The 25308-nt window shown below is 43.2% G+C and overlaps 1 protein-coding gene across 1 annotated transcript in view; it reads right to left on the bottom strand.

The window, feature by feature from the left end:
* LOC144492744 (microtubule-associated tyrosine carboxypeptidase 1-like) overlaps window positions 1-23989 on the bottom strand; it is a 70519-nt gene extending 46530 nt beyond the window's left edge. The window contains 2 exon segments of the mRNA XM_078211124.1: window positions 1976-2593; window positions 23728-23989. Coding sequence (XP_078067250.1) covers window positions 1976-2536 — 561 coding nt within the window. The 5' untranslated portion in view covers window positions 2537-2593; window positions 23728-23989.
* Window positions 23990-25308: the final 1319 nt, after the last annotated feature.

A 25308-nucleotide genomic window follows, 5' to 3' on the forward strand; every position in this document is an offset into this window, starting at 1 on the left:
TGTTATTAAGACATGCAGATACCTTGCATTATGCCACTACCAGCACTCCCTTTAGTCCTTAGCACTACAATTAACACTTCCTTTTTCTTGTGCCCTAACATCTTTCTCTATTCTCTCATTTGTAACATCCATCCTTGACCTTCTAATTGCTCCACCCGCTCTTAAATCGTATAAAATCCATTACATTTCTCCTTTTCTTTAGCTCTGAAGAATCATATGGACTCACAATGATAACTCTGCTTCTCTCTTCATAGATGATGCCAGACCTGCTGAAGTTTTCCAGCATTTTCTGTTTCTTATTTCAGATTTCCAGCTTCCATAGCCTTTTGCTTTTATTGAAATAATTTGGCAAAGTGTTTCCCTTATCTTAATCTGTGCTCCTGGACCCCATTGTTTTGTCCTTTTTTTTATTCACTCAACATGATAACCAGTGGGCACTGGTACCAACTTGTCATTGTGCAATTGGCATTCCTGCCACCTTCACTGAACTCAGCAAAGGCCAGTAGTTAAATGTGGCATTTTCAACATCGTAAAGTTTGGCCATCCAGTGATCAAATCCATTGAGTCATCAAGGCAGCTCAAAGAGAATTAAAATGATCAAACTAAACTCCATTAAACACAACCTACGATCAGGAAGCTTTAGGCAGCTAATCCAATTCTCCTGTCAATACATCATGTGAAATTAAAGCTCAAATTGAATTATATGCGAAATGGTGGATCATCCCAGGCAGATTAGGAAAATTAGCAGCAACAGCTGAGCCACAAGTCATTGGAGCAATTTGGTACTGTAATAAACCAATTCCCAGGCAGAAACCGCAGTCCAATTGTAACCACGACTTTCCAACCTCATTCTCCCCAGCTGTCATTTAGCAGGGTTGGGACCAGCTAATTTAGCATAGAACAAGGATCAAATTTGGAGCCTTCCTAATCTGCATGAACCAGCACCATGCCATCAAGTGCAATACACCCACTTTGCCATCAGAATCATTTATACTGACTTTATTTTGCTCGATTGTCTACCCAGCTCACTATATAGGCGATGATAAGCACACTCTGACAAGAACAATGTGCATTTATGTGGCGCCTTTAATGTAGTAAAGCATCCCAAGTTGCTTCATTGGATCAACTGCAAACAAAATTGCACACCGAACCACAAAAGGAGATACTAGTACAGGTGACCAAACTAAAGGAGATAGGCTGGAAGTAAAGTACTAATGGAGGAGGGGAGATGAGGCAACGGTTTGGGGAGGGAGGGGGAATGCCTGAACTTTGAGTCTTGAGAGTTGAAGACACAGTCCAGACGGTGGGATGATGGAAACCAGAGGTGCACGGGAGACCAGAAATGGAGGAAAGTGGGGCGGCACGGTGGCAACAGTGGTTAGCACTGCTGCCTCACAGCACCTGGGACCTGGGTTCGATTTCCAGCTTCGGTCACTGTCTGTATGGAGTTTGCACATTCTCCCCGTGTCTGCGTGGGTTTCCTCCGGGTGCTCCGGTTTCCTCCCACACTCCAAAGATGTGCGGTTTAGGTGGATTGGCCATGCTAAATCGTCCCTTAGTGTCAGGGGGACTAGATAGGGTAAATGCATGGGGATAGGGCCTGGGTGGGATTGTGGTCAGTGCAGACTCGATGGGCCAAATGGCCTCCTTCTGCACTGTAGGATGCTATAAAAAAAATCGAGAGAGATTGTGGGAGTGGATGAAGGTAGAGATAGGGAGGGTCAAAAGATAGGGAGGGTTGAAAGTTATGGAAGAATTTAACACAAGGCTATAAATTTTAAATTTCTGGCATTGCCAGACCTGGTGCCAATGTGGGTCAGTGAGCACAGACTGTGAGAGTTAGGAATGGGAAGCAGAATTTGTCAATGAGCTGAAATTCATGGACCATGGAAGATGGGAGGCCGGCTAGTTGAATTTGGAAGTAACAAAAGCATGGAAAATAACAGATTCTAGTGACTCAAGAAGAAGTTCTCACCTGTTCGATGAAACGGTCAGAGGCTACGCTGTACTTGCTCATTATGCTGCTGCTGAGGGGCTCTGAATACTCAAACTGAGGATTGTAGGTGTACTTGGACTGGAAAAATATCTCTTTCTCTTTGTCGACATTTATTGGTCTTAGTGCCACCAAGAGGCAGGGGCTTTTAACAGGCGGTGGCTCTCGTGCATTGTACCTGGCTATATGAGGGAGAGAGGTGGCATTCCTGATCCGGGCCCGGGAGCAATCCGAGCCAGTGCTGTTCACGCTGTATGAGCTTTCGCTCCGTCTCATCCAGCTGCAGTGTCCGTTACTGACCAGGCTTGATCCAGCTCCAAGCAGCCTGCTGACCTTCAAGCTACAAGTGAGCGGCCCCGGTGCCTGTGGCACTGTTCTTAATGATGCTTCTGGCTGTGTTGGAGTGAGGCTGCTGTGTGACCGAATCCCGTTCCTCTCACTGCTCTTTCTCTCGACTGTTTTCTTGGGTACTTTGGGTGGGCCCACCACCCTCTTGCTCTTCTGGGCCCCGGCCAAGGCCTGTGCTCCTGGATCAAGCACCATCTCTGAAGTCAGGAAGCAGTATGGTGGGAAGCTGAAATTTATTCTTGATCTACCCTTCTGTACAATAGAAAAGAGAAATGACATCACATCCTCTGTTGAATTAAGGTCAACTTCCACTTTTTTTTGACCCTCACTTCCTGCACCAGGAAGTAGACATTGCCAATTTTAAAAAGAGTCCAACATTAGGTCTGAATCCAAGGTTTAAATTCAAACATTTCAGAACAACACAAAGAGCTCTCTTTGGCCCACATTGCCGGACATTTTAGTGCCCAATTTAAAATGTCTGATTTTATGACCCATTGAATTCAACAGAGTAAAACTGGGAGGTTAACACAGCCTTCGCCACACTCGCCTACACTAGCTAGTTAACACTAGCCTGCCCATTACCCCAGTGAGTGACTGAGTCACATCGATTAGTATAGTCTTTGCTTTAATCTCTGACAAGGTAATAGTAGTAATGCTACACCATTTTCAAAGCCACTGCTTTAGAGGCTCAAAGCGACTGTCTGGTAAGGTGACAATCACAACTGAACATTCTGAAAAAAAGAGACAAAAAAATAGTTTTCATCTCTTACAAAAGCAAAATATGGCAGATGCTGGAAATCTGAAATAAAAACAGAACAGATGGAATTTTCCAGCGCTGTTGTGGTGGGGGCTGGGCCAGAAAATGCAATGGCCATTCAAAAGGGCATTGACTTGGACGGGACCGGAAAATCCCACCAGTGGGAAAGTCCAGGAAATTTAGGACAACATCTGTGATCTTTCATCAGAACTTCAATTGGCCACAAACTATGTATTCATTCTATAATAGGCATCAGGATATGCGATTTATAGCAAATGAAGTTAGGCTCACAAGGACTGCTGTGATTGAAGACAGCTTGCATTGAAAATCCCCGAGGGGGTGCCTAACTCTAACCAGTTTCCGGCTGAAACCCCATGAAACAAGAGGGAAAGTCAACATTATTAAAGGGGGAGACAGTGGCATGGTGGTAATATCACTGGACTGGTAATCCAGCAGCCCAGATGAATGCACTGGGGACATGGGTTCCAATCTCACCATGGCAGCTAGTGGAATGTCAATTTAATCAATTAAAAGTCTGGAATTGAAAGCGAGACTGGAATTCTCCAGTCTCGGACGCCCCTTTACTGTTGTTACTGAGAACGGACAATTTGGGGCTCAGTCAAATCTCCGTTCACAGCAGCAGGACTGGAGAATCCCAGTCACAGGCATGATCAGTGAATTCTCGCCCTGGTCTCAATGATGGTCATGAAATCTGATTCACTAATGCCCTTCAAGGAAGGAAATCTACTGTTACCCAGTCTGGCCTACGTGTGACTTCAGACAGGGTAACTTTTAACTGCTCTCTGAACTGGCCTAGCAAACCACTCAGTTCAAGGGCAATTAAGGCAACAAATACTGGCCTTGCCTGTGACAGCCACATCCTGTGAAAGAATGCATTTTTATAAACAATCCTTTATATTCTTTCCCAATGGAGTCTCATGCTGTAAGAGATGCGAGTCTCCATGTCAGCTCATGGCAAGCTAGGTCTCACTTGCAGAATAACGCATTGTGCATTGTGGTTTAATCCTGCTGTCCTTAGGCAATGGCCTATTCTCCAATGCAAGGAGAGAACAACAATTTCAAATATCAGGAGATCGACTCATATATACATTTATAGAATTCTCAAAAAATAATTATTTCGCCTGGTTGAGTCCTGCTGTGCTGTATTTTACAACAACAGCTCACATTCAGCACATCCAAAGATGTGCAGGTTAGGCTGATTGGCCATGCTAAATTGCCCCTTAGTGTCCCGGGATGTGTAGGTTAGGGGATTAGCGGGGTAAACATGTGGGGTAATGCAGATAGGGCCTAGAGTGGGATGGTGGTTGGTGCAGACTCGATGGGCCAAATGGCCTCCTTCTGCACTGTAGGGTTTCTATGATTTATGCGACAGCTTTAATATTGCAAAACAAAGTGTAATCAGCCACAACTTACAAGTGCAGCAGAGACACTAGCAAGGACTAGTTGGCTGAATGGCCTCTTTCTGTGCCTTATATCCTATGTAAAAATCTGTCGCAAGTCCACGTTAAGTGATATTAGGTCAGGTGTCTAAACTCTTGCTCAGAGGTCTTGAATGAGGACAGACATAAGGAGAGGTACATTTTTTTATTGGGAAGCTGTATGCAATCACTAAGCCAGTTAAGGGGAACACATTGAACACTGCTATCCAAGTGGTCTAAATTTAAAATCTGCTTCTATTCTGACATGTCTACATTTGGAGGATGATGGACATTGCTGGTTCTAACATTGCAGCAGCTGTTATGACCATGACTTCCTCTTGCTTCCTGGCATTCTCAACACTGAACTGGTCCAGCTTTGCTACATAAACAATCAGAGAGAGGCCTAAGGCTCAAGGAATCTATTGGCCTTCTGACAATTCAGCAAGGAAGCCATGAAGCCCTACATCCATTGGAAGTCAAAGTATGAACCAAATAACCAGTACTAAAATGGCAGAAAATTAATTAAACAAAAATGTGACTGGGTCAAATCCATTACCATCGGCTTCAGCTGGGAGAAAAAAATTGAGCGAGATGAAAAAAGCAGATGGCCTTTCCCATTCATCATTTTCCTGCAATGTGTGTCAGTATAATTACCCTTTATCATTACCTCATGTTTCGTATAATTACCCTTTTTCATTACCTCATGTTTCGTTTCATTGAATTTTAAAATGATAAAACACAGAAGAAAGCCATTCAGTCCACTGAATCTTTGCCCACTCTGTGGAAAAAATATCCAATTAGTCCCATCCATCTTGCTTTTTCACTTGGACCGACAAGTTCTCCCCTGCCAGTATTCACCCAATTCCAATTTGAATTTTTTTCCCTTCCACCACTCTTTCAGGCAGCGGCCTCAATTCTCCAGCTGTTCACGCCCTGCTGTTGTTGCCAGAGAGATGTGGAGATGCCGGCGTTGGACTGGGGTAAACACAGTAAGATGTTTAACAACACCAGGTTAAAGTCCAACAGGTTTATTTGGTAGCAAAAGCCACACAAGCTTTCGGAGCTCTAAGCCCCTTCTTCAGGTGAGTGGGAATTCTGTTCACAAACAGAGCTTATAAAGACACAGACTCAATTTACATGAATAATGGTTGGAATGTGAATACTTACAACTAATCAAGTCTTTAAGAGACAAAACAATGTGAGTGGAGAGAGCATCATTGTCTGGAGACAATACACATCTTTTTAGCCTGTCTTGATGCTCTCTCCACTCACATTGTTTTGTTTCTTAAAGACTTGATTAGTTGTAAGTATTCACATTCCAACCATTATTCATGTAAATTGAGTCTGTGTCTTTATAAGCTCTGTTTGTGAACAGAATTCCCACTCACCTGAAGAAGGGGCTTAGAGCTCCGAAAGCTTGTGTGGCTTTTGCTACCAAATAAACCTGTTGGACTTTAACCTGGTGTTGTTAAACTTCTTACTGTGGTTGCCAGAGAGGACAGGGTATTTAGCGCTCAGTCAAGTCTCCATTCACTGCAGTGGGATGGGAGAATCCTGCTGGCGTGAAGGGCTGGAGGATCCTGTCCACTGTCTTTCAAATCACAACAATTGACCTCTTTTACTTCTTCCAGTCACGTCTGCTTCTTTTGCCAATTACTTTCAATTTGTGTCCTCTCGTTATTGATCCTCCTGCAACTAGAAACTGTTTCTTCTCCATCAAAACCCTTCATGATTTTGAATGTGCAGCAAATTTCTCTGTAACCTTCTCAGATCTAAGGAGAAAAATCCCAGCTTCTCCAATCTTCCCACATAACTGAAGTCCCTCATCCTTGATACCACTCTCACAGATACCCTCTTGTACACACTCTAAAGCCTTGAGGCGGCATGGACAAATTGGGCTGAAGGGCCTATTTCCATGCTGTAAACCTCTATGACTCTTTACTAAAGTCTTGTGCCTAGAAAGTTATCTTCTTTAAGGGCCTCCCATTGTTCATTGACTGCTTTACCTGCTGATTTTGAATTCCATATCCACTTGGGTTAAATCCCTTTCCAACTCAGTGAAATTCGTCTTTCTCCCAGTCAAATATTGTATTTTTCCTTGTTCTTTCACATAGCTACCCTAAACCTATTGATGGTGTGCTCACTGTTTCCAAAATGCATGCTACTAAAATATGCTCCATTTGCCCCATTTCCTTGTTAAAAACTCTGTTGATGTTAGATACAAGGGTATCCCAAAACCCAGAAGGATAATTTGGAATGCCGGTTCTTTACTGTTTATTTTTCAATTTGGTTTAATGTGAGGAAGGATATGCAAACCAGTGAGGAAAGTTTCGGTCTTCTTGTAATCATTCAAGTAAAAGAATGTTTATTAAGTTGTAAAAACACACACAATGAGGATCACAATACAAAACAAAGGTACATTTAACTACAATAATAGCTACACATACGCACATACAGTATCATAGAACCATAGAACATTACAGCACAGAAACAGGCCTTTTGGCTCTTCTTGCCTGTGCCGAACCATTTTTGTGCCTAGTCCCACTGACCTGCACCTGGACCATTTCCCTCCACATCCCTCTCATCCATGTACCTGTCCAAGTTTTTCTTAAATGTTAAAAGTGAGCCCGCAGTCACCACCTCATCTGACAGCTCATTCCAAACTCCCACCACTCGCTGTGTGAAGAAGCCCCCCCCCAATATTCCCTTTAAACTTTTCCCCCCTCACCCTTAACCCATGTCCTCTAGTTATTTTCTCCCCTAGCCTCAGCGGAAAAAGCCTGCTTGCATTCACTCTACCTATACCCATCATAATTTTATACGCCTCTATCAAATCTCCCCTCATTCTTCTACGTTCCAGGGATTAATGTCCTAACCTATTCAACCTTTCTCTGTAACTCAGTTTCTCAAGTCCCGGCAACATCCTTGTAAACCTTCTCTGCACTCTTTCAACCTTATTAATATCCTTCCTGTAATTAGGTGACCAAAACTGCACACAATACTCTAAATTCGGCCTCACCAATGTCTTATACAACCTCACCATAACATTCCAACTCCTATAGTCAATACTTTGATTTATAAAGGCCAATGTACCAAAATCACTCTTTACAACCCTATCTACCTGTGACGCCACTTTTAGGGAATTATGTATCTGTATTCCCAGATCCCTCTGTTCTACTGCACTCTTCAGTGTCCTACCATTTACCTTGTATGTTCTACCTTGGTTTGTCCTTCCAAAGTGCAATACCTCACACTTGTCTGCATTAAAGTCCATCTGCCATTTTGCAGCCCATTTTTCTAGTTGGTCCAAATCCCTCTGCAAGCTTTGAAAACCTTCCTCACTGTCCACTACACCTCCAATCTTTGTATCATCAGCAAACTTGCTGATCCAATTTACCACATTATCATCCAGATCATTGATATAGATGACAAACAACAATGGACCCAGCACTGATCCCTGTGGCACACCACTAGTCACAGGCCTCCACTCAGAGAAGCAATCCTCCACTACCACTCTCTGGCTTCTTCCATTGAGCCAATGTCTAATCCAATTTACTACCTTTCCATGTATACCTAGCGACTGAACCTTCCTGACTAACCTCCCATGCGGGACCTTGTCAAAGGCCTTACTGAAGTCCATGTAGACAACATCCACTGCCTTCCCTTCATCCACTTTCCTGGTAACCTCCTCAAAAAACACTAATAGATTGGTTAAACATGACCTACCATGCACAAAGCCATGTTGACTCTCCCTAATAAGTCCCTGTCTATCCAAATATTTGTAGATCCTATCTCTTAATACTCCTTCCAATAATTTACCTACTACTGACGTCAAACTTACCGGCCTATAATTTCCCGCATTACTTTTTGAGCCTTTTTGAAACAACGGAACAACATGAGCTATCCTCCAATCATCCGGCACCTCACCCGTGGATACCGACATTTTAAATATATCTGCCAGGGCCCCTGCAATTTCAACACTAGTCTCCTTCAAGGTCCGAGGGAATACCCTATCCGGTCCTGGGGATTTATCTACTCTGATTTGCCTCAAAACAGCAAGCACCTCCTCCCTTTTAATCTGTATAGGTTCCATGACCTCCCTACTTGTTTGCCTTATTCCCATAGACTCCATGCCAGTTTCCTTAGTAAATACGGATGCAAAAAAACCATTTAATATCTCCCCCATTTCTTTTAGTTCCATACATAGCCGACCACTCTGATCTTCAAGAGGACCAATTTTATCCCTTACTATCCTTTTGCTCTTAATATACCTGTAGAAGCTCTTAGGATTATCCTTCACCTTGTCTGCCAAAGCAAGCTCATGTCTTCTTTTAGCCCTCCTGATTTCTTTCTTAAGTAGTTTCTTGCACTTTTTATACTCCTCAAGCATCTTATTTGCTGCCTGTTGCCTAGACATGTCATACATCTCTCTCTTCTTCTTTATCAGAGTTCCAATATCCCTCGAGAACCAAGGTTCCTTATTCTTATTCACTTTGCCTTTAGTCCTGACAGGAACATACAAACTCTGCACTCTCAAAATTTCTCCTTTGAAGGCCTCCCATTTACCATTCACATCCTTGCCAGAGAACAGCCTGTCCCAAGCCACGCTTTTTAGATCCTTTCTCATTTCTTCAAATTTGGCCTTTTTCCAGTTTAGAACCTCAATCCAAGGACCAGATCTATCTTTATCCATGATCAAGTTGAAACTAACCGCGTTGTGATCACTGGAACCAAAGTGTTCCCCTACACACACTTCCGTCACTTGTCCTAACTCGTTTCCTAATAGGAGATCTAATATTGCATCCTGTCTAGTTGGTACCTCTATATATTGATTTAGAAAATTTTCCTGAACACATTTTACAAACTCTAACCCTTCTAGACTTTTAACAGTATGGGAGTCCCAATCTATATGTGGAAAATTAAAATCCCCTACTATCACAACTTTATGTTTCCTGCAATTGTCTGCTATCTCTCTGCAGATTTGCTCCTCCAATTCTCGCTGACTATTGGGTGGTCTATAATACAACCCCATTAATGTGGTCATACCTTTCCTGTTTCTCAGCTCCACCCATATGGCCTCAGTAGACAAGCCCTCTAATCTGTCCTGCCTGAGCACTGCTGTAACATTTTCCCTGACTAGCAATGCCATCCGCTCCCCCCCCCCCCCCCCCCCCCACCCCCCCACCCCTTCATCCCTCTGCCTCTATCACGTCTGAAACATCAGAACCCTGGAACATTGAGCTGCCAGTCCTGCCCCTCCTGTAGCCAAGTTTCACTAATGGCTATAATGTCATAATTCCATGTGTCGATCCACGCCCTCAGCTCGTCTGCCTTCCCCACAATACTCCTGGCATTGAAATAGACACACCTCAGAAGATTATTACCATCACACACAACCCTTCTATTTGTGATTTTGCATGAACTATTAACATCATTTATTTTCACCCCCGCTCCACTATCTGCTCTGGTACTCTGGTTCCCATCCCCCTGCAAATCTAGTTTAAACCCTCCCCAATAACTCTAGCAAACCTCCCTGCAAGTATATTGGTCCTTGAATTAATCCCATTCCACATCTATCTACATTCCTAAACTCTGAGAAATGTACCTGTTCAAAAACAACATCCTATACAGTTTAACACTATGAGCTAAATCCAGCAAAATACCACACCCGAGTTGTATCTTTAATTTTGGGAAACCTCTCTTCTGATTCAGCATAGTCTTTCTGAAATTTTCAAACAGCAGCTTCTAGCACTGAATCCTGCTTTTGGGAGAGCTTCTTTTTCCAGCTGAGTATGGCTATGATCTTAACTGCTCATCAGCTGCTTCTGCAGTAAGAGCTAATCCTGCTACTGATATACCGTTTTGCCCTTTTAATCTCATTCTCTCTAAACAACTCGCCTTAGAGGCCTGCTTTTAACGTGTGAGTATGATATACATTCCTATGTGTCCACTTCACTTAAGTAATTATCTGCTGCTAAGCTAATTCGCACATCAAAACCCTCCAGGCAACTGCACTCTTATCAAATCCCTTTTCTCCAATGCTTTAAACCTTATCTTATCCAAGCCTTTATGATTATTATTTTATACAATTCTTGAATATTTACTTTATTCAAGCTTCTTGACAACATTCCTAGAACTTGATCTTGCATTAATTCCTTCCTCATTTGGTAGGAAACATACTGATCAAGAAAGTTTTCTTGTGCACATTTCAGGAATTCCTCTCCCTCTATGCCCATTACACTGCTATTTCCCTAAGCTATAGGTAAAGGTCTTGTTGCAAATGTTGCAATATCGTTATTGTTAATATTGTTTTTTAGTAGCACAGAACTTGAGTATTGCTGAAAAAAGAGAATTTTGTTGAGGTTTTTCATCTTGTACTCATCAGGACACTTTGCAAGAATACCAATGTCAGGGGAAAGCAATAAATTTGTTCCTTTCCCTTACACTGGTATTCTTGTGAGTTGCTTTGCTGATGAGTGCAAGGTGAAAGGTTTCAACAAAGTGTCCCTTTTTTTCAGGTGCGTTAATACATGAAAATGTCTAACTCCATATGCTGCGGGATGCCCTGCATCAGAAAGATCCCATTCAATTTTTAAAAAATTCCTTTTAAAGGTTTCTTTCCTTCGCCTTGCTTTTTTGCTCTGCTAATCCATCTGATAATGAACAGCAAGGCGAAGACCGAGAAAGGTGGAGCTAGGCAACTTGGGTTGCTAATTATGGATAATCCAGGGCCTTGAGATCTCCTCAAAGGCAAAAGGCATCCATTTTCAACCCTCATAAGACATGTTTTGTTGTGTCATTGGTTCTACTGAATTCCACAAATCCTTGATCTTTGTAGAAAGTTTTGATTTCAGTCATAGTACCTATCACCATGGGTTGCACATTACTCTAGTGTCTATCATCCATGCATCTCTGATTCGTTTTTACATTTATTTTCATCATTTAAACAAAACCCATGTTTGCACCACCGAGGAGTTTACATTTCATATTATCATAGAATCCCTACAGTGCAGAAGAAGCCATTTGGCCCATTGAGTCTGCACTGACAATAATCCCATCCTGGCCCTATCCCATACATCTTTGGAGTTTGGGAGGAAACCCACACAGACATGGGGAGAACATGCAAACTCCACACAACCACCCAATGCCAGAATTGAACCTGGTCCCTGGCACGGTAGGCAGCTGTGTTAACCACTGTGCCACTGTGCCACCCTCTTTTTTTTTGTCACCATCCTTCATAAAACACCAACTATCACTGCAGATAACAAGGTCTTATAAACAACAAATATAATTCTGGGGAGTCAGAGGGTGAGGGAGTCGAAATGAACGAGTCTGCCTAATCCAACCGTCCACTTTAAGAATCGAAATGGCAATGGTTTGAGAGAGGATCACCTCCCACTTTGACAAGGTGGAGTCAGGGCAATAGTTTGCTGAGAAGGGACAAATATTGACCTTTAAAAGCAGGCAGGATTTAAAAAAAATTAATGGTTAATCCTTCATGTAGTTCCATTGGAACACCTGTGTAATTCTAGATTATACAAATACATAAAATCTAATTTCCTGCTATTTCATTATTCATCTGCTAGTACTATGTACTGTATAATTGGGAATAAAATATAACCCCACTCTTCCCAAAGTGTAGTATTTGAAGGATCAGTTTTCACTGTAATCAGTTCAATCTGCTCCAAGATGTCACTTTGTCTTGGTGGTGGCATTCCTTGTTACAGTCCCTTAGCTAACAGGACTAATGAACAATGGTTACCAAGGGCTAATGGCAGATACATTGTCAAGGATCAATCATCATAGTGGGAACCAATGAACTTCAGTTCCGAGGGCAACAGTCATATTTGACTCAGGCTAGTGAGTGAGTAGTGTACAAAAAAAAAGCCTTTTCCCACCTGACCTACACATGTTTCCTCCATTACAACAGTGACTACACTTCAAAAGTAGCAATTGTCTGTAAGTGCATTGAGATGGCTGGTGGTTGCGAAAAGCACTAGATAAATGCAAGAATTTCTGTTCCCTTTGATTTGGACCTTTTTTTTTCATTCATAGGATGTCAGCAGCTGGCTGAGCCAGCATTTATTGCCCATTCCTAATTGTCCTTGAGGAGGCATTTAAGAGTCAATCACATTGCTGTAAGTGTGGAATCACATGTAGGCCAGACCAGGTAAGGACAAGGAGCAAAATACTGCAGATGCTGGAATCTGAAACAAAAACAGAAAATGTTAGAAAATCTCAGCAGGTCTGACGGCATCTGTGGGGAGAGAATAGAGCCAACATTTTGAGTCTCGATGACCCTTCATCAGAACGATAAGGACAGCATGTTTCCTTCCCTAAAGGACATTAGTGAACCAGATGGGTTTTTACGACAATTAATAATGGGTTCATGATCATCATTAGAATTTAATTCCAGATTTTTATTGAATTCAAATTTCACCAATGGCCATGGTGACATTCGAACCCGGATCCCTATAGTATTACCCTGGGTCTTGGAATACTAATCCAGTAACAAAACCACTATGCCATTGCCTGCCATTTACCCAGAGTCTTCACAGTCAAATGCAAAGAAATCACATGATTAGTTCCAGCCAATTTCACGTTCACGAGGGGTCATAGGTTCAAGGTGAAGGGGGGGAGGTTTAACACAGATATCAGAAGGACATATTTTACACAGAGGGTCGTGGGGGCCTGGAATGTGTTGCCGGGCAAGGTGATGGAGGCAGACACACTGGGAACGTTTAAGACTTATCTAGACAGCTACATGAACGGAGTGGGAATGGAGGGATACAAAAGAGTGGTCTAGTTTGGACCAGGGAGCGGCGCGGGCTAATTGTTCTTTGTTTCTCGTTTCAAGGCTTCATTCTATGATCATCTTGCTGGTGCCAGTACAGAGCGAGACTGCGGATAGTTGGGAACCTGTCTCGGGGGCAGGGAATTCAGATGGTGTTCGTAAAGCAGAAGTGAAAATGAATAGGGTTGGGAAGCATTTTCTGATCAGGGCCAGTGTGATCTCCTGGACTCGTTTCGATCGCCACAGGGGGTCGGAGAGGAATTTCCCAGAGTTTTTTTTCCCCATATTGGCCCTGGGGTTTTCACTCTGGGTTTTTGCCTCTCCCTGGAGATCACATGGTCTGGAATGGGGGGGTGGGGGTGAGTTAATAGGTTGTGATGAACAAAGCATCGTAGCTGTGAGGGACAGCTCGGTGGATAGGATATTAGGATGTAGATAGGCTGGAAAATTGGGCGGGGATCCTGGATTCAGGATTCAATCCTGGACTGGGGAGCGGCGCGGGCTTGGAGGGCCGAAGGGCCTGTTCCTGTGCTGTGTTGTTCTTTGTTCTTTGTTCAATAGCCTTGATGGAAAGAGATCATGGCTGGAATTCTCTGGCCGTTCACACCCCGCCACCGCTGTCAATGAGGATGGAAAATTTGGCATTCAACCAACTCTCTGACAGAGCATCTCACCCAGGCCCATCCCCCATCCTATTCCGTAATCCCACGCATTTCCCTGCTAATCCCATAACCTACACATCTTGAGACACTAAAAGGGGCAATTTAGCATGGCCAATCCACCTAAACTAACCTGCACATCTTTGGAGTGTGGGAGGACCCGAAGGAAACTCACACAGACACAGGAAGAATGAGCAAACTCCACACAGTCATCCAAGGCTTGAATTGAACCTTAGTGCTGAGGCAGCAGTGCTAACTATTATGCTACCATCCGCCAAGGTTTGAAGGAGTGAGGATTGAATCTGGCACAATCCTTTAACCGATATGGCTCAGCAGCACCATGCATTCACCTACTAAGTCGTTCACTGCACATCACATGCCCACCCGTCTCTGCAATCCCCCCTCCCCCACAAAACTATAAAAAAAATTATTTACAATCCATTGAATGTTAAACTGTGTGACACCACAGCTCCCAAAAACAGTACTCAATAATCTTGGGATCGTCAAGTGATCTTTTATTTAAAACGGAATCAAAAAGCCCATTGAGTATTGGAAGAAAGGAGGGACTGTAGAGAAATGTGTTTTAATAATGCCATTCATGACCTTAGGGCACTACAAAGTGCTTTACCCTCAATGAAATGCTTTTGAAGTAAAGCAATTGATGAAATTAGTAAAATTATTTCACAACAATTTATATTTAATAAATATTTAGCAATAATAATAAAATCAAATTAATAAAACATCCTGTTTTAGGTGCTGGTTGAGGGGTAATTAATGCCAAGGATAGCAGAGACCTCCCTTGCACTTCATCAAATAATGTCATAGGATCTTTTACATCTGCCAGGGAGGGCAGACAGAGCTATCCAAAAGATAACAACTCGGCTGGTGCAGGGGAGTGCTCCCTTCATGCTGTCCTGGAGTGTCAGCCTGGGCTATGTGGAGTAGGACTCAACCCCACTCTGAATCATGAAGTGAGAGTGCAGCACTTGGGGGGACTATGTAGCGGGGCTATTTTATGGAGGCGACAGGGGTCTTGCGGGTTGGTTGGAGAGCTGGTGAGAGACATTGCCTCATTTGGGGAAGGCCTGCTGAATTACAAGCTGATCAGGCAATTATCAAGCCACCGGTGGATCTTCCACAGGATGCGGACCCAGGGCCCCATAAGAGTTATTGGCCAATCAGAAGCCAGCAGCTCTTTTACTTAACAGTGCCACTTGAAGATGACGCCCACCAGAGGCCCATCAAAACGTAGCAAACCAGGCCAGAGGTAAGTGATAGTGGGACGGCTTTCATGGGATGGGAGTCATAGGGGAGGGGAATGTACAGGGTGAGCAACAAAGGCAGGGGAATGGCTCTCAGCAGGTCACCCCTTCCTGGTGCATATGCTTTGAGCAGGTACTGAGTGCCTTTAAACATCATGTCACATAATGGAGATATCAGTCAAGGTTTTGCATATGGCTGCTTTACCAGCACTGTTAGGTTGTGCACATGTATAGATATTGGGAGGAGGACAGTATCTGATACCTCCCACAGTCAGTAACCTACTGATTGTCTTTTTTTTGGTGCTCTGTTCTGATATTTTATTTAAGAGTCTGCAAAGCAAACATTAATTATTCCATCTGGAGTAGATGTTTTGCTTTCCAAAGGAATCTCCAATAGGACAGGCACTATCTTCCAAAGCCAAGATAGACAACAGCACAGATACACTTGTGGACTCTCAAGTATGTACCGGTGTGTTGCTGTAGTCAACTAAATCACCAGTGCTTTCCAGCTTTAAATAGGGGCAATAGTTTAAACTGGTACTGGGGAAATGCAGGTATTGCATTAAATTTATAGCTTAACAATTTAAACTACTTAATATAAATACAAATAAGAGTAGAGTGATATTTCTAAATTTTAAATAAAACACAATAAAGATGGCAAGGCAGATAATGTGTTGCAACTGCAGCATATGGGAGATGGTGGACACCCAGTGTAATCCACAACACTGGGTGTCCACCATATCTGCATAAAAATGTCCACAGCCCAAGAAACTTTTATTCAGATTTGATTATCTGGAGTCTGACCTTCAGGTACTGTAATGCATCAGGGAGGGGAAAAGATACCTGGCCACAATGTTCCAGGAGGTATGCAAACCCCTTAGGCCAGGTCCTTCTGATTTGGCCTGTGGTCAGGGGCAGGAGAGTGTGACAGCGAGTGAGGTCGGTATGCAGACCCAGAAGGTAGCAATGGAGGAAATTCAGCACCTGCAATTGTCCAACAAGTTTGAGGTTCTTGCCGCTTGTGTGGAAGAGTGCAGGGACTGCAGGATGGACGAGCAAACTGATCACAGCAGGAGCCATTCAAGTGGGGGAAGTAAAAAGGAATTTAGTTGGGGGGGCAGTATAATTAGGGGAATAGATACTGTTCTCTACAGCTGAAAGCATGAGTCCTGAAGACTATGTTGCTGGCCCACTGCCAAGGTTAAGGACATATCCTCTGGGCTGGGGAAGAACCTGGGAGTGGGAGGGGAAAGATTCCTTTGCCGTGGTCCAAGTGGGCACCAATGACATAGGTAGGACTAAGGAAGAGGTTTTGCTGAGAGAGTTTGAGTAGCTCAAGACTAAATGAAACAGCAGAAACACAAAAGATAATAATTTCTGGATTACCAGCTAAACCTTGAGCAAACTGACATAAGGAACATAAGATTAGAGACTTGAATGCTTAGTTTATAGATTAGTGTGGGAGAAATGGGGCACTCGCACCAGGACTGGAGGAAAAGGGTATATGGCTATGAGGGGAACATGCAGGTACGGTGTTCCCATGCATCTGCTGCCCTTTAAGACAATAAGAAACAGGAACGGGAGTAGACCCCTTCGAGCCTGGTCCAACATTTAATAAGATGATGGCTGACCTAACACTTACTAAGTCCACTTTCTTGCCTTCTCTCCAGAACTGTTAATTCCCCTCAAAAACCTATCAATCGCAGCCTTGAAAGTCATAGAGAAATCCAACAGTGCAGAAGGAGGCCATTTGGCCCATCGAGTCCCTATCCCTGTAACCCCACATATTTACCCCACTAACCTAACCTACGCATCCCGGGACACTAAGGAGCAATTTAGCATGGCCAATGCACCTAACCCACACATCTTTGGTACTGTGGGAGGAAACCGGAAAACCCGGAGGAAACCCATGCAGACACGCGGGGAATATGCAAACTCTACACAGTCAGTGACCCAAGCTGGGAATCGAACCCAGGTCCCTGGAGTTGTGAGGCAGCAGTGCTAACCCCTGTTCCACCATACCGCCCTGGAAAATGTTCAAGGACTCCACAGCTTCCTGGGGTAAAGAATTCCAAACATTCACCACTCTTTGACAGAAGAAATCTTTCCTCAAATCTGTCTTAAATGAGCACCCCCTTATTCTGCAACTTTGCCTTCTTGTGCTACACTCATGAGTGGAACACCAGATGTTTACCCTAAGAATCTTATATGTTTCAATCATATCACCTCTCATTCTTCTGAATTCTAAGAAGACAAGCCTTAACATTTGTTGGGTTTGTACTCTCAGATTTAGAAGGTGATCTAGAAGGATTAGGATAGCAATATGGTGTGGTGATATAAACAGGGCCTAGTTTTAAGGCTGATAAAATTGGATATCCTAAATCAAAGAATTGGGCACATTGAAATCAAACACAGTCAAACCTCAGGCAGGCCAATTATACAATACACAAATGCGTCTGGGCCTGACCCATCAACCACCCATCAAAGGTCGTTACACTCTACTTGAGACTTAGCAGGAGATCATGGCACCTCATTGAAACACAGTAAGAAGTCTCACAACACCAGGTTAAAGACCTCATTGAAATGCATCGGTCTATTGTTAGAAGCCCAGATCGGGCCAGACTTTCTGTCACCAAGAGATCCTGTAGAAACCTTACCTGATAACAAGTTCAACAACATGGAGATGGACACCTGGGGGGCGGACCCTGGTGTCCTGTCAGGCAGACATCAAGAAACCTGGAGGGCGGACCCTGGTGTCCTGTCAGGCAGACATCAAGAAACCCACTGGGTATTGGAACCCCCTCCTGGGACCTCATTGGCCGGAAGCCAGAGAAGTTTCTGGAAAGGCAAGCAGGCTGGGAATAAAGGGACACACTCAGAGGCACACTGCAGCGAAAACTCGACGAGGGAGGCAGTTGTGACCATTCGGAAGACTGACCAGAGAAGGAAGAAGCTGCCATCGAGAAGACAGACCAGAGGGACTCAGAGAATCGGGCCAGCAGTTTAACCAAACCACCTTTACGGGTAGTATACTTGAATCTGGGGTATCCTCTTGTTTTATGTGGGTAATTTAAGGGTTAATAGTGTTATTATTAATAAACTTGTTGAATCTTTACTTGTGTTTGTCCTTTGTCCACCTTGCAAATAAGGGCACCGGGGTAAAACCTTGGAGTAAGTAAACTGGTTGAAAGTATCTGAGAATTAACAGGTACAACAATGGGTAATAGTAACTGGTGTGTGACAGGAAGGGAAGGAGTGTACAAACATAAGACAACACCAGCAAATATGGTTAAAATATGGGGAATTAGATTTAAAGTAACAAAGTGGAAGAAGGATTTGAGTGAAAGAAGATTTAGAATCCAAAGATAAAAATTGAGGCAATAAAGAAGTATTTTGATGTGGGTTGCTTTTCTGAGGCAAGTTGAGTGAAGCAGGAAAGGACAGAGTTAACGTTAATACAGAGCGAGTTATCAGAAAGTAATATTAGTAAAAAACTGAAGTTAATTTACCTGAATGTGTGGAGCATCTGTAAAAAGATAGATGAACTAGTGCTGCAAATAGAGATGAATGGTTTAGATCTAAATGCCATTCCAAAGACATGGTTACAAAGTGACCAAGGTCAGGAAATAAATATTCCAGGGTACAAAACATTCTGAAAAGGTAGGTAGAATGGAAAAGGAGGAAGGGTAGTTCTGATAATAAAGGATGACATAAGAACATTAGTGAGAAGGGAGCCGGGGTCAGAAAATCAATAAATTGAATCAGTATAGGTAGAGATTAATTTTGAAAACTACATACTCAAGTCTCAAACAAGAGACTTAAACAAATCCAGTTACTTAGATATGAAGGGATGGCTACTTAAGATTGATTAAAATAGGTGGAAGATAAGTAGCAGGAAACATTTAAAGAAATAATTGGAAATGTTTGACAAAAATACATTCCATTGAAAACAAAAACTCAGCAAGGAAAATCCATTGATGCTCACCTAAGGAGGTTAAGTAGGGGCTTATAATGTTGCAAAGGATAGTAGTAACTCTGAGGACTGGAAGTGTTTTGGAGACTAGCAAAGGGCTGCCATAAAGTTAAGTGAAAATACAGAATACAATAGTAAATTAGCCAGGAATATAAAAACAGATTCCCAGACCTTGTATGAATATAAAAAAAGGAAAAGAGTAGCTAAAGCAAATGTTGGTTCCTTAGAAGCAGAGACAGGAGAAATTACCATGGGGAAATGACAGAGACATTGAACAAATATCTTGTATCTGTCTTCAGAGTAGAGGACACAAGTTACTTACCAGAAATAGAGGATAACCCTAGGGGTGGAGAAATTAATTTAATTAGTGTCAGCAGAAAGAAAGTACTGGAGAAACCCATGGGACTTAACCAACAAATCCCCAGGAACTGATGGCCTACACCCTAGGGTCCAAAGGAGATAGCTGCAGTGGACATGCTGGCTATGATTTTCTGAAATTCTCAAATTCTGTATCATTCCCAGCAGATTTGAAATTATCAAATGTAGCACCATTATTCAGGAAAAGAGGGAAGGAGAAAACAGGGAACAGGCTAGTTAGTCATCAGGAAAGTGCTCTAAAAACTATTAAGAATGTTTTGAACAATACACTTAGGAAAGCACAGTATGTTGAAAAAAAGACAACATGGTTTTACAAAAGGGAAATTGCGTTTGACAAATTTGAGTTTTTTGTGGATGTGCTTAGTAGGATAAAGGGGAAGCAATAGATGTATTGCACCTGGATTTCAAAGAGGCATTGAATAAGGTACCACACGAAAGGTTAATACACAACGTAAGGGTTCATGGAGCTGAGGGTGATATATTAACGTGAATAGAGGATCGGCTAATCGATAGGAAGCATAGAGTAGGGATAGAAACATAGAAAAACTACAGCACAATACAGGCCCTTCAGCCCACAAAGTTGTGCCGAACATGTCCCTACGTTAGCGATTACTAGGCTTACCTATAACCCTCTATCTTACTAAGTTCCATGTACTTATCTAAAAGTCTCTTAAAAGACCCTATCGAATGGGGCATTTTCAAGTTGGCCTGCTGTGACTAGTGAAGTGATACAAGAATCAGTGCAGGGGCCTCAGCTATTTACAATCTATATTAATTACTTAACCAAAGAGACAGAGAGTGAAGAGTCAGCTAACAATACAAAGCTAGGTGGGATTGCAAACTGTGAGGAGGACATAGAGGGGCTGCAAAGAGATATGAACAGGTTACGTGAGTGGGCAACAAGGTGCCAGATGGAGTAAATGCGGTGGAGTGAGGACATTCACTTTGGTTCATTTGGTAAATAGAAAAGTAGAATATATTTTTAAAAGGCACAAAACTTGTTAATGTTGATGTCCGGATAGACTTGTGTGCACTTGTACAAGGAACACAGAAAGTTAACATGTAGACACGACAAGTAATTCAGAAGGCAAATGGCATGTTGTCCTTTACGTGAGGGGATTGGAGTACAATCCTATATAAGAAAGCCCACCAGCTCCTCTACTTTCTCCCGAGACTAACAAAATTTGGCATGTCCACTACACCTCTCACCAAAATCTACAGAGGCACTATAGAAAGCATTTTTTCTGGTTGTGTCACAGTTTAGTATGGTTCTTGTTCTGTCCAAGACCGCAAGAAACTACAAAGGGTCGTGAATGAAGCTGAATCCATCACTCAAACCAGCCTCCCAACCATTAACAATGTCTACACTTCCCACTGCCTCAGAAAAGCAGCCAGCATAATAAAGGACCCCACATACACCGGACATACTCTCTTCCACCTTCTTCCATTGGGAAAAAGATACAAAAGTCTGAGATCACATACCAACTGACTCAAAAACAGCTTCTTCCCTGCTGCCATCAAACTTTTGAATGGACCTATATTGCATTAAGTTGATCTATCTCTACACCCTAGCTATGACTGTAACACTACATTCCACACTCTCTCCTTTCCTTCCCTATGTATGGTATGCGTTGTCTGTATAGCACACAAGAAACAATACTTTTCACTGTGTAGTAATACATGTGATAATAAATCAAATCAAAAATAAGTCTTGCTATAATTGTACAGGATTTTTGTGAGGCTACATCTAGAATATTGTGTACTTTTGGTCTCCATAATTAAGTAAGGATATATTTTCATTGGAGGTGGTGATATGGTGAAGGTTCATGAGATTGGTCCCTGGGATGAGAGGGTTGTCCTATGATGAGAGGCTGAGCAAATTGGATCTATATTTTCTGGAGTTTAGAAGAATGAGAGGCAATCTCATTGAAACTCTCAATATTATGAAGGGGAGATACTGAAATGTTTTTTCCCTTGGCTGGGGAATCTAGAATAAGGGGCCACAGTTTCAGACTAAAGGGCAAATCATTTAGGACTGAGGTGAGGAGAAATGTCTTCACTCAAAAGTGTTGTGAGTCTTTGTAATCCTCTGCCCACAGGATTGTGGATCTATATATCTGAGACTGAGATAGACAGATTTTTGGTCTTTCAAGGACTTAAGAGATACTGTGAAGTGGGAGGAAAAATGAAGTTGAAGCCCATGATCAGCCACAATCAGGCCAAATGGCAGAATAGATGCAATGGCTCGTATGGCCTTTGCCTGCTCCTATTTATGTTCTAATGTACTGAAATATAGATCATCTTTTCATACAGTTTAGGATGCTAGACAGTGAGCTGGCGAGTGGACATCTGCATTTCATGCCAGAAGATCTTCTACCTCATCAAACTTTGCATTCAGCAAATCTTCCACCATTTCAAACACACTCTTACATCTTTTCCCGACACTTCAGCATTCCAGCAGCAGCAATCCCTCTATAACACTGAATCAATCTTCTATCTAGCTAGCCCATGTAAGAAAAAATATATGTAACACTCTACCCATTCACTTTATACTTCTCCAATCTAGCATACTGGTGGTCTCCTCTACCTCAGTGAAATCAAACGGAAATTAGATAATTGTTCATCTAAACATTTGGCTTTGCCTGATGTCCGAACCAAGCTCTCTCTTTCCATTTCAATGTTCTATCCCATTCCCAGTCTGCTCTTTCAATCTTGAGCTATTCCCACGCCCTGTCTGATACAGCTGTTTCATCCCCTCAATATGCATCCTTCTGTCTCCTGTTAATATCACATCTGCCACGTAACCACCTCCTGATCCCCCACAGCAGCATCTCTCCGTAATGAATGCATTCTTCTGTGTCCGCTTTGTGTTGCCTCTCCCCCAAACCCGCTTTGTTCTCTTCATTTTTAAAATGATGCTTCTTTGTGATATCTTGACATCCCACAGCAGTCGGAGACCCCTCCCTCCAGAAATGCTGAGTACTTTATCTAATCCAAAATAACATTTAATCTCACATTTTGCACACAAATGCCAATAAATTCGGATGTATCGAATATTGCACCTTCTAGATGCAGAGGTGTGTTGGCCTATCTTATAAACTGTAACAGGGCTGAGACGTTAAATAATTGTGCCCGCGTTAATCGTGTACTGAGGCACATTGTTCTTCTGAAGATCTTTTCCCACAATCTGAAGTCGACTAACCCAAACTGGCCACCCTGCTATCCGTAGTTTATGCATTGCTGCGATCTGATTAAGAAACCAGATTAAAGAATATACCAAACAATTTGAGAATATGGGGCTTACTGAATTATTCTACAGTTCGGATCGACGGCAGTCTTGGGCTGGCTTAGAGGCTAGGATGAGTTGACTTTGGACTACAAAGATTTTAGTTTGTGGGCTCCTGACCATCTCCTAATACCCCTGCTATCTCTGACAACTGCTACACACTTCAGCCACCTGAGCTGTTTCTCAGCAGTGGGAGTGGGTGGTTAGTAACAGACAATAGAATAATCATAGGAGAGGAGGAGGGGGGTGCAGTGAGGGTGTCCCATCCTGAGGTAGAGAGGGGCAGGTAAGGAGATGTTAACAAAAACAAGCCCCCACTGCTTAATTTTCAGATGGTTTCATCATTTGAATTGCTACTTAACAGAGCAACAGTGTAAATATAATTAGAGCGATCTCCTGTGAAAAGATTATACACAAGTATACAAGAGCTTTGTGTTAAATGCGCCTCCCTCATAATGGCCCGCCTGCCGATTGTTCAGTGCACTGATTGTTTGGACAATGTCGGTCTGTTATGTATCGCGCGAAACCGGACTCGCTCCCACAATTAACATTTTCCTCCTTTCTCTCTCTCTCTCACAGTCAAAGGCTGGCGCTAACTCTCCCTCAGTCCATTTTGACACTCGGGAATCTTGCGGTCTCCCGTTTGCCGCACAATATTTCCCCCAAATACGGGCACAGGCCGCCGCAATTAACCTAAAGGAATATCCACAACAAGAATAAATACTGAACAACAACCGTGAAACATCTGTTTGCAGTCACAAAATGGTTTTCCGACCTGGGCCACTTTCTTCAATCACATGTTATCCTCACAAAACTGAAATAAAATCGTCCCACTTACATAAATCAGTCTGTGTTCCCCCAGAAATAAAGGCACACACACACTCGCACGGTAGAGGGTGTCTCGGTTTAAAATACTTCCATTTGCAGCTTCTATCTTCTCTCCAAGGGCTGCAGAGGAACCTGGGCTGCTGGAGCTAAGACAGTCTAGGAGGGGAATGGATATAAAGGGAAGCAGCTGATCACACCCTGGCTGACAGCCCCCACAGCTAATGTTCGCTATTATTAACTCAGACTGCGAGCAGGCGGATGGCAGTGTACTCGGTTGCCTCTTCCCGAAGCAATGGGACTTTAGATGGAGAACGGGCGATACTTGGGGACTTGCTCTGAGGTCCTTATCTTACCCAACCTCACACACACACACTGCTGCCAGAGCTGGCGGTGCGGGGAATATTGTTACTGCTACTGAGAGACGAATTCCCACAGCGCCCGATCCTGGGAAGCAGCAAATCTGCTGCTGACTCGGCTCATTTCCTTATGGCTCATTGTAGCACCACCGGCCGGAAACTACTGGGATCTTTCATTAACAATATTCCCAGACAATAAAGACAATTCCCACACAATTTGGGGCGTGAAAGAGAAATGAATGAAAAGGCACTATGGATTGGCATTCACCCATCAGATAACAATTGCCCCAGAATTTGCAGGGTTGTTTTTATTTGCGCTGTTATCAGCCCTCTGAATTTGGCCTGATATTCAGGGTTTTTATTAGTAAAAGCTCTGGTTAAGAGGATGATCCCTAAGCTGCTGGTCTCTCATACCCTTGCTGGGCCACAGGCTGTTGTTGACCTCCTCCCCTCCCCATTAACCAAGCTACAATCAAAACAACATGTGGGAAGATGCCCAAATCTGACAATGCAACTTCAAGGTCGGGAACCAGTGTCATTGCCTGCAGATTCTGAGCCACTGGCTTGGAAGTTCTGGTGGCAACAGTGGTGAATGTTATGCATCGGGGCACTGAGGAGAACGCAACCTGCACACATGCTTGGTATTTACACAGAACATTTAAACTTCTGTAGAATCACACTGCCTGGGCCCCTCTGAGAAAGTATCCAACACTGAACTTAGCAATGGAGACTTGGGCTTGATGCCCTATACTTACCCAGATATTTACCCCAGGATTCTCCTAATCTTAATACCGAGCATCGATTAAAATGAAGAGCTGTTAATGAATGCCAAAAAACACGCTGCTCATACACCTAATGCCCCTCCCCATAATGCTTACCACGCCCCCCCCCCCCCCCTCACTCTACCACCACCAATTCACCTCTCTCACACCCTGGACACTGCTCACTTCCCCCGTCAAACCCCTTCCCAACAAAGTTCACACTCCTGCACCACCCACAGAGCTCATACCCCAATGCACTTCCTGAAATTGTTCATCCTCCCGCATCTCGAACACTGCCCACTCCCTGCAACCCTGACAATGCTCACCACCCTGTACCCCTCATAATGTTCACTCCTCCTACACCCCCACCCAGTATTGTTCACTCCCATCATATCTAACAATGTTCACCCCACCCCAATAATGGTGACATCCCCAACAATGTTCACCACCCTCTCATCCTCCCCTCACAACAAT

The sequence above is a fragment of the Mustelus asterias genome, chromosome 4 (assembly GCF_964213995.1).
Source record: "Mustelus asterias chromosome 4, sMusAst1.hap1.1, whole genome shotgun sequence".
Classification (NCBI taxonomy): Eukaryota; Metazoa; Chordata; class Chondrichthyes; order Carcharhiniformes; family Triakidae; genus Mustelus; species Mustelus asterias.